General features: G+C 38.6%; 1 protein-coding gene across 3 annotated transcripts in view; it reads right to left on the reverse strand.

Annotated features, from left to right (window-relative positions):
* The window catches only part of LOC107878098 (double-stranded RNA-binding protein 1), a 38804-nt gene extending 28857 nt beyond the window's left edge, over positions 1–9947 (reverse strand). Inside the window, exon 1 of one of the 3 annotated variants that reach the window (XM_016724982.2) lies at positions 9392–9947. In XM_016724982.2, coding sequence (XP_016580468.1) covers positions 9392–9656 — 265 coding nt within the window. In that variant the 5' untranslated portion in view covers positions 9657–9947. The remainder of the gene's footprint in view (positions 1–9391) is intronic. The other 2 variants (XM_047396963.1, XM_047396960.1) reach the window with 2 other exon arrangements.
* Between the last annotated feature and the right edge of the window lie 380 nt (positions 9948–10327).

Here is a 10327-nt window from a genome sequence, read left to right on the forward strand (position 1 = left end):
ACATGATATGACCAAGCCATCTCAAGAAACCTTCTGGCAAATATGGCCATTTTAATCTAATCTAATCTTGTATGACCGCATATCCATCTCAGTATGCCCATCTCTGCAAACACTCATCTTGTGGATATGTTGGATATAAGCGGCCCAACATTCACTATCATATAACATCGTGTGATCTTATAACTCTTCGATGAAAATGTCGTTAACTTTATCTATATGACCATTTAGATCTGCTCTACAAAGTTTGTTGGTCTCCTAGAATCCTTTGGATCAAAGTGTCCATATCCTCCCAAAACTTAGCTTTAGCTTCTGCATCTAATCCTATTTGCGGAGCACAGCTACAACTTTGATATCTCTTTTCTCATACAAGTCTTAATGCAATAATGATATCCCAAATTCATATTACCTCTACAAGCATATCTTTGAGTCTTGGTTCTACAATAATTCTCATTCATATTATTATCCATCCCACAATGCCAAAACCTTTCTTAACAGGTAAGTAATATTAATGTAAAAAAGTCCAGCACTAAGGTGAAATCATTACATCCAAAAAGAAAGAACGATAAAAGAAAAGCAAAACCCGAATAGTTGATACAAAAGCTTCTATGAGCTGCAATAGGGATTCAGTATCACTAACCAGCTCTATTTGACACCAAAAAGACAACATCATGATGCAATCAGATCAACTTTTTAAAAAAAAATTGTTCTCCTTTATATTTCTCTCTTTCCAAATACACCACCATATACTGTACAGACAGGTATGGTGTCCCAAATCTTTTTCCATCATGACACAAATTCAGCATCTGATCTTGGTAAGCTCCATCTCAAACCCGAGAAATTAAGATATATCTGCCAGATCAAAGAAATTGTACGGCAATGTGGAAAAAATGGTCAGAATGATTTAGCTTCTTTTCAACACATAGTATATATTTTTTTTGAGGTAAAGGTAACTTTGTATTTCACATGGGAAGCATCATCCAAAGAATGATAACTTGGTTAGTTACAACCCATAGGGCATTGAAAAAAAACAACTAGAACTCTAGTCTAGTCTAAGGCATTACAGTTTTCCTATGAAATCAACTACCAAGTCTATATCCCCCACAATATCTTGTTTACACCAAAAATAAAGAAGACTTATGCAGTTCATTTTGATCTTCTGGATGTTGTTTTTGCCTTCAAAACACCTTGCATTTCTTTCTTTCCATAAGATCTACCAAACACAAGCTGGGATTAGCTTCCACGAGTCTTCCTTAGAGTTTCTTCTACCAATTGACTCCCAATTCCTCAGCAGATCAATAGTGTCCTTAGGCATTGTCCAGCTTACTCCAAGCATACATAAGAACATGTTCCACAGATTTACAGCTATTTTGCAGTGTAGAAAGAGGTGGTTGTTTACCTCTGCTTCCTTGTCACAAAGAAAACACCTTGAGCAAATATGTAAACCGCTTCTCTGTAGTACTTCGTGGGTTAGGCAAGCTCTCCTAATCACCAACCAAATAAAACATGACACCTTCAAGGGGATTTTAATTTTCTAGACCAATTTTCAAGGCCAAATTCTGGTGGAAGAAAGGCTGGTGTTGTTCCAGTAGCATGATTTGACTGAGAAAACTCCCTTACTGTGCAGTTTCCAAAAAGGTTTGCTGGAAAGTATTCAAAGTTTCTAGGAGACTAGCTATTCTGTCTATCTCCCAATCATTTAAGGCTCTTCTAAAAATGAAGTTCCACCCATGTGGACTCCAAATCTGGGAGATAGTTTCATTCCTTTGGAGACTGAGGGTGTAGAGGTCAGGAAAGGTGATCTTTAAGCTTCCATCACCTATCCAGTGTTCGTTCCAGATCTGGATCTTCATACCATTTCCCACTTTGAAGGATATGTTGGTACTAAACTGTGGCCAGAGTCTTCTAATCGTTTTCCATAGCTTCATCCAAAAGTACCATCCACTTCTTTAGTTGTCCATTGATTCCGGAGTCCATACTTCTCTGTGATGAGTCTCTTCCATAGGGTCATGTCTTCAATGCAGAATTTCCACAACCATTTTTGCAACAGGCAGCTATTGTGGAGGCTGAGCTTCTTAATGCCTAAACCACCTTGTTTCTTATTGAGGGTAAGGGCATCCCACTTCACAAGATTGTAGCCTTTGTTCTCTTTATTCGCCTACCACAGAAAGTTCCTTCTCATTTGATTCATCCTTTTTTCAATGCTCTTTGGGATGGGGAACAAACTCATCATATAAGTGGGTAGAGCATCTAGGACAGATTTTATGAGGGTTAGTCTACCTCCCAAGGATAGATACTGACTCTTCCATCTTGATAACCTCTTACTACATCTCTCCATCATTGAGCTCCAGACTTCAAGTTCCTTGTTTTTTGCTCCCAATGGCAATCCGAGATAATTTGTGGGTAGAGAGGCAACTAGGCATCCAAGATTCATGGCCAGAAATTGCATATTTAGGACTTCATTGACTGGGTAGAGACAACTCTTATGCCAGTTCACATGAAGTCCTGATATGGCTTCAAAAATGGTCAGAATAACTCTCAGGTGTCTGACTTGTGACACCTCTACATCACATAGAATAAGAGCGTCATCCGCATACAAAAGGTGGGAAATTCTCATGGCATTTGCTCTATTATTTTGAGCTCTGAAACCTCTCAACCAACCATTTTCATTGGCTTTCCTGAGCATATGATTTAAGACCCTCCATAGCCAATATGAACAAGAAGGGTGAGAGAGGGTCGCCCTGTCTTAGCCCCCTCGGGGATTTAAAAAAACCTGCAGTGTCACCATTCAACAATAGGGAGAAACTCACATTAGAGATGGAAAATTTAACCCAATTTATCCATTTCCTGCCAAACCCCATGTCTTCAAGAATTTTGAGTAGATAAATCCAATTTACATGATCAAAGGCTTTTTCAATATCCAGCTTGCACAGATTGCAGGTGTTTTTTGTTTCACTCTGGCGTCTACCAGCTCGTTTGCCATAAGTGATGCATCCATTATCTGTCTCCCCTTCAAAAAGGCCATCTGGTGTTCATCTACTAGCTTACCCATGACAGACTTCAGTCTTTCAGTGAGAAGTTTTGAGATAATCTTGTAAGTCCCTCCTATTAAGCTTATAGGTCTGAAGATTTTTAATTCTTTGGCACCTGCTTTCTTTGGGATTAAGGCTATGAAGGTGGCATTCATAGAATTCTCAAAAAATTCCTTCTGGTGGAAGTTGTGGATGGTTTGCATTAAGTCAGTCTTTATCGTGTCCCAGCAGCCGTCTGGTCCGGGGGCCTAGTCCCCATCACAATTTTTTATTATGTGCAGTACCTCTAATTTTGAGAAGGGTCTTTGAAGCCATTCTTTTTCTTCATCAGAGATTCTGGGGCAGCCCTGTGGATTGAAAGGAGGGCTCCAGGGATCTGATTCTGAGTATAGCTTTTTGTAGAAGTCTATCATGGCTTCTTTTATAGCAGCAAGTTCCCGAATCTCCTCAACATTTACTATCAATCTATCAATGGTGTTGAATCTCCTATGTGATGTTGCCATTCTTTGGAAGAATTTTGTGTTGTTGTCCCCTTCTTTTAGCCATAAAACTCTTGATTTTTGTCTCTATCTGGATTCCTCATGTCCAGCCAGCTCTTTCAATTCAACCATTATAGTTGCTCTAATCATCATTTCATCTTCTGTCAGAACTCTGCTCTTCTGAATTAAGTCGATGTAAGCCAGTTCTTCAAGAAGGTTGTTCTTCTTGTTAATTAATTCACCAAAAGTAGTTCTGCTCCATTCTTTGAGTTTCAGTTTCAGCATCTTTAACTTGCTGCTGAACCTGAAATCAGGGCACCCCTCCACCTCAAAATCATTCCACCAGTTGTTTTCCAGTTCATTGAAGCCCTCCACCTTAAGCCACCAATTTTCGAACTTGAAATTTGATCTCCTTTTCTCCCAGTTTCCACATTCTAACATGATGGTATTGTGGTCAGAAGTAACTCTAGGCAGGATTCTTTTTCTGATGATTTTGAAAGTCTCTTCCCATTCTGAGAAGAAAAGAAATCTGTCCAGCCTAGCTGCACTAGGGTGGTTGATGCCTCTAAACTAAGTAAATTCCCCCCATATAGTTGAGGATCATGAAGTTCCATGTCCTCAACCCATCTAGAAAAATCGGACATCACATTAGTGATTCTGGAGCACCCCCTTCCTCCACCCCCTTCTTTCTGACATAAATCTGTTTGTGTTGAAGTCCCCACAACCGACCCAAGGTCCTTCACAAAGCTCTCTGGAGGCTGCAATTTCCTCCCAACATAGTAATTTTTCACTTCTAGTGTGTGGAACATAAATTCCAGTGAGATACCAGGTAAAAGAGTTGTGGGAGTGGATAAAACCATAAGTGATAAGAGTGTTGTCCTGTTCTACCAAATTCTGTTGTCCCATATAAATAGGATACCTCCACGGCTTCCCACAGCCTTTATCTCATCCATCTACAAAGCCATAACTACTTGGCTACCTCCTCAACTTTTTCGCTTATCTTTGTTTCTCGAAGGCAGTAAACATCTGCTTTCCATTTTTGAAATAAACTCTAAACAAGGTTCTTGTTTTCTATCTTGTTAAGTCCCCTTACATTCCATGTGACCAGGTTCACATTCATTTGTAAGAGAGACTAAGAGCTTTCCCCCTATTTCTGACACCTTTTACATGTTCATTAAGGCTGGATTGTAGGTTTTTCAATTCATTTTTTCCAATTCCCCTGCCCTTAGGCATGGTGACTATCTTTTTCTGTTCTTTCTTCTCCAGTAAAGTTTTCCTTTAATCAAGCTTGATGAGTAAAGTTAGTGTTTCCTCTTCGAAACCTTCGAAAGCCACTCCATATGTGTTACTTAGTTCGAGGATGTGAGAATTTACCCAATGAGAAGCCTCCATCTCAGTTACCTCTAGAGCTGCCGGAATTTGAGTAGTAACAGGCTCAACATTGTAAACCTGTTGCAATTGCATGTGGAGAGGGATGAGCTGGGTTATTTCGTCTGTTAACTCTTTAGATTGGTTGTCAGTCCCTTTCTCTTCAACACTCTTAAGAGACAACATCGAGTTGCATGATCGGGGTCCCTGTTATTGCTTTCATCGGACTTTCTATGTTGTCGGAATCTGGAGAGGAAGCTTCCAAAGCAATGAAGGATTCAAGAAATTTCGAAGTCAGTTCGCGAATGTTCTTCAATTCTTTAAGAGTACTGGAGGTACACTTCAGATGTTGTGGAATAAAAGAGGGAGGAGGTGTGCTCTGGACTTCGGAAATAAGTTTTGGGCCAAAATTACTTAGACCCCCTGAATTGAGTTTAACCCGGCCCAGAGAATTTAAATTTTCTCCAGTAGCTGTCCCACTTGACTCAGCATTGGCATGTCTTATCACAGCTGTCCCACTTGACTCAACATTTGCATGAGCTATCACAGTTGTCCCATCTGCGGGCATTGCAGATGGCAGACTGCCAATCTCAGTCATCCCTTTATCCATGGGGTAAAGACCCGGTGACTGCTGGTTATTGGGATTCAAATTCCCACCATATCCGATGACCACCATTGCCGGAAGTTCAGTCCAGATTTGCATGGTGAAGGTGATTCTGTGGCAACAGAGATCTCCTTTGGAACTTTGCTGCCGCCTCCATGGATTCTGATTCTCGCCTATTTGAGATGGTTTCGGAGGGTCATCTCTTCCTCTGTTTCAATCTATCCACCGCAATGATCTCCGATGGCCTTGAAGGTTTTTGGGGCCCAGAGGCGAAGAGGAAGCCCTACGATCTTGATCCAAGTGGAATTTGGTTTGTCTTTTGGTTCAAAGGTGCCCGACATTGGGTCCACCATTGAAGCTTGAGCAGCATTGTTTTCCACATCCAATCACCGGAAAAAACTTGCTCCGCTGTGATCCTGGAGGCAAATTCGAAAAGGAGACCCTTGTCCATTTCATAAATATTTAGGCCATGCGTTTGCTTCCATAAGTTGCTGGCCCATCTCCATATTTCTGACAGTGTCGGATAGGAATTGGCTCCATTTTCAAAGAAACCGACCAAACTCTTCTTTAATACATCATTATGGGAGGGCAACAAGCCACTAATGCAGATGGCATTCCCTTTCTTAAATGCTTGGAGGTACTCTGAATTATTTTCTGCCCTGTTACACCATTTACTGTTTTTGACTGCCTCAGCAAAAAGTAGTCTGTCTTCTGTAAATCTAAGGTTGTCACTGTTGATCTCTCTTTTTTTTTTTTGTCAATGAATGCCCTAATTTTCTCGGCAATGTAGTCCCAGCCTGAGTTGAAGAACAGTTCTGGGATGATGATGACTGACCTCCTTCTGCCCCTTACATTAATGAGACTAATGTATCTACCGAATTTATTGAAGTTCCTAGCACAAAATATTTCTAACAGAGTTTCTTTCTTCCACCTTTTGACTACATTTCCTTTTGTCCTAGAAGCTTCAGACAGAAACTGAACGATCCATTCCATTGTCTTCTTGGAGAAGGATGGTCTTGTGATGGTGTTTCTACTTCTTTTGGTCCATTCGTACCAATCTCCTGACCGGGTAATGTTGAAAGACTTGAATCCAATAGCAAAATACATAATGTTCTCCATAATGAAGGAAAAAGAGAGAGGAGAGAGAAGGAGGATTAAAGGGGAAGAGAGAGAGAAATCCGGTGATCGGAAGGATCACCGGAGGAAAGAGGTGGGGTAGTTTTTTATGTGGGAGAGTTCTATTTCCATATAGTATCTATTGTTAGGTGTATTCCTCTTCTTTGCAAATTATCTTGAGTCAAGTATGCTTCTTTCGTAATCAAACGCACAGAACACATAACTTTTGTTAGTTCTTTACTTTTCCTTATCTTCTTCCATGGACCATAAAAAATCTGATTAGAACCAGTGACTTGTGAGCAGTATATTGTTACATGAATGGACTGTGAATGAACCATTTCCCTGTCCCTTCCACAACACTTGACCATTATTGTCGTTCAAACGAGAAAAAGAGGAAAAGAGACTGAAAAAATCTGCAAGTCTTATAAGTACCCAGTCATTGGGATTTCTTCTGAAAGGATGTTCCAGCAGTTACCCTCCCTGCGTTGCGCGAAAGTGAGCCTGGGGTCTTGTGCAAGATTGTAGAGGATGGGTAATTGATCTCTAAGAGGTGAGTGTCCTAGCCAATTATCTTGTCACAGTTTGACTTTCCTTCCATTCCTTCTATGATATAAAGAATCTCTAATTTTTCTCAAAACACCACTTTCTGAGGTGAAGAGTGGAGGACCTAATTTTGAAACCCATTCATTCATTGTCCATACTTTGCTGTGATAACCTTTCTCTATAAAGTAGTTTCTTCGATGCTGAATCTCAATAGCCATTTCAATAGGAGGCTCCTATTTTACTTCTTTTTTTTATGTGACAATGGTAACGTGACTCCTATTTTGAATTTTTAGATTCCTGATACCCAAACCTCTTCCTTATTTCTTTGCAATGACAGAGTTCTATTTTACTAAGTTAAATGTTTTACATTCTCTATGCCCCTGCCATAGCATTACGCATCCCCTGAAAAAAGATACCACTTCTTCGTCTTTTCACGTCATTCTATCACAACCTGCCATATAGGATCTGCCTTATGTTTTGCTCCTAAAGGCAATCCCAGATACACTATGGGGAGACTCTCTATCCATTTGACAACAAAAACTAGATGCTAGGTCCTGTCATTTTTGCAATCCATTGACCAGAAGTTTATAACCCGTGTGACTTATCACTCCAGCCTTTTCCCCTGTTCATTTAAGAGTCACTTGGTAGCCATTTGGAGGTGAGTTATGCAGGTAACGTTTGGTGGCTAATTAGGAGGTAAATTCGTTCATGTATAAAATTAATATGGTGTTGGGTTTGCAGTTTAGTAACCTGCATAACTAATACATATTTATGTTATATTCCTTATCGAAAAATGTATACGTTATGAGGGAATCTATTTATTATTTTATGTAGGATCGAAGAAGAATAACTAATACATGAATAACTAATCTCTACATAACTAATACCTGCATAAAATAATACATACATTTCCTCATAGCTATCCCTACATTACTAATAACTGCATAACTCTTACCAGCTACCAAACAAACCCTTCATTTCCTATAGGCATGCAATATCAACTCTCCTCCTTTGTAGGGTATCCACTTATTACATTGCTTCCCTGTAAAATTGTTTATGTTTTAGCTTCCTACCCAGATCCAACTCTCTTGGACTTGCTTTTTACCCTCATCCATCCATGATGTGAGAAACCTTTGTTATTTTGCATCACATCAGAGATAATAAATTCCTCAACGGATAACAACATTTAGAAATGTAGAAACTACATGATGTAATAACTTTAAACGTTCCCATTTCAAAATATCAGTAAGCTACCAAATACATTATGGTCAAAGTCCATTCAGTTAATATGTGAAAGCAAAAAAAGAAAGAAAAAAAACAACTTGGTACCAGGAGTAATCAACTATCACAAACAAATGAACCCCAATTAAGATACAACTCTTGTCGAATATTAATAACATAATAAAATAAATATAGATACTCCCTCTCACCCAACTTACAATTTGTCCTTTGAGTTTGGTATTATTTATTGTTTCTTGTACTTCGATTATTGTATTATCTTGTTGTGGTTACTGTTTATGATTAGTTGTCATGTTGTCTATAGTACTGTTCCATGAATTCTTCACTTCCAATTATTCTTTTTCTGTACTGCTTTGGACGGTTTTTTTCCTTGAGCTGAGGGTCTATAAGAGGCAGCCTCTCTACATCCAAGGTAGGGGTAAGGTCTGGGTGCACTCTATCCTTTGTGGGATTACACTGGGTATGTTGTTGTTGTTTTCATCTCAGCCAACTTAGTAATCCTATTTCTAAATCTGAGATTGTCCAAAAATTATGTCCACATTTCTCTCTATTTGAGCTCCTCAACTCCCTAGATGTTTGAAAAGGGAGGTCCGACTTTTTACCTTTTAGATACTTCTACACAATTGAAATTATTTTTCAATATTGGTTTAATTATGAGTCCCACCTTTTGACTAAAAGGTTCAATTTTTCCGAAATGTTATTTTTACTTGCACTTGTGTACTCAATCAGTATAAATACAGTAAGTAAATTGTTGACATTTTACCTTATAAACATCCTCAAATAATAAAAGGAGGGGTCTATATTGGGAAAAAAGAAGTACTTTAGTGAACTTGAGGTTCAATAAGTTGAGCACAAAGTGCAATAAATTATGCATGAAATACAACAGCAAACAGCACCCAAAAGCTCATGGAGAGAAGTTCAAAACCCAAGAACAAATCAGTGATAAACGTAACAAAGGGGGTATTAAAGTAGATACTTCGAAATCCATATGATAGAATCATTAAGGAACTAACCAGAAGAGGGTAATACAGCAGGTGAAGGAAGTTTGTGGGCTGAGGATTGAGGAGCATTGAAATGGTCATAGGCGATATGGGCAGCATGATTTTGGGCTTCTTTGGAAGATCGGCATTGGTCCTTGGGTGACTCAAAGGAGACTCCATTCACTATAACAGTGGCTGTGAAACGAGGGTTGTGATCAGGTCCGTCTTTCTCCGTCGCGTACTCTGGCAAATTCCATGCGAACTGGTGGCAAAGCTCTTGTAGCTTCGTTTTGTACATTCTTTTTCAGTTTAGACTAAAAGGCAACTACACCTGCAGGTGGAGCTCAGCAATTACGCTTACTACAAGGAACACTGGTTTTTGAAGAATCTCCTGCTAAGAGGACTATAATTGTTGGGTAACAGGTTGTTTGGATGGTGGTTTTCTGTGGAATGGTACGGTATGAGTACCATGAAATGATGATTGTTTTGATTGATTTTTAAAAGACATGATACATAAATATTACTAACTTGATATTAAATTGTAATTTTGATCTTAAATATTGATAATGTTCAAATAAATTCTAAACTTAATACCAAATTATAATTTTGACCTTAAACATTAATAGTGCTCAAATAAGACTTTTAACTATTCAAAACCTGAATAAATATTACCTCCAATTTTACAATCTCATGCGTGAGTTTCACTCGCACCTACGTGGAAAGCTTATCCAATCACATAGTGCTACGTGTACTGACTTGGATATTTGTGTAATTTTGAATAGTTAAAGATCATATTTGTGCACTATCAAAGTTTTACTTTTTGTGTTAAAATAGCATCGTTTTTTTTATATTTATTATTATTATTATTTATTTATTTATTTATTTATTTATTTCTATAGCAGCAACACCTATCTTTTTTTTTATTAAAAAAAAAATTAATAGTAGGAATCGAATCCACGCAGTAGGCTA

The sequence above is a fragment of the Capsicum annuum genome, chromosome 1 (assembly GCF_002878395.1).
Source record: "Capsicum annuum cultivar UCD-10X-F1 chromosome 1, UCD10Xv1.1, whole genome shotgun sequence".
Taxonomy (NCBI): domain Eukaryota; kingdom Viridiplantae; phylum Streptophyta; class Magnoliopsida; order Solanales; family Solanaceae; genus Capsicum; species Capsicum annuum.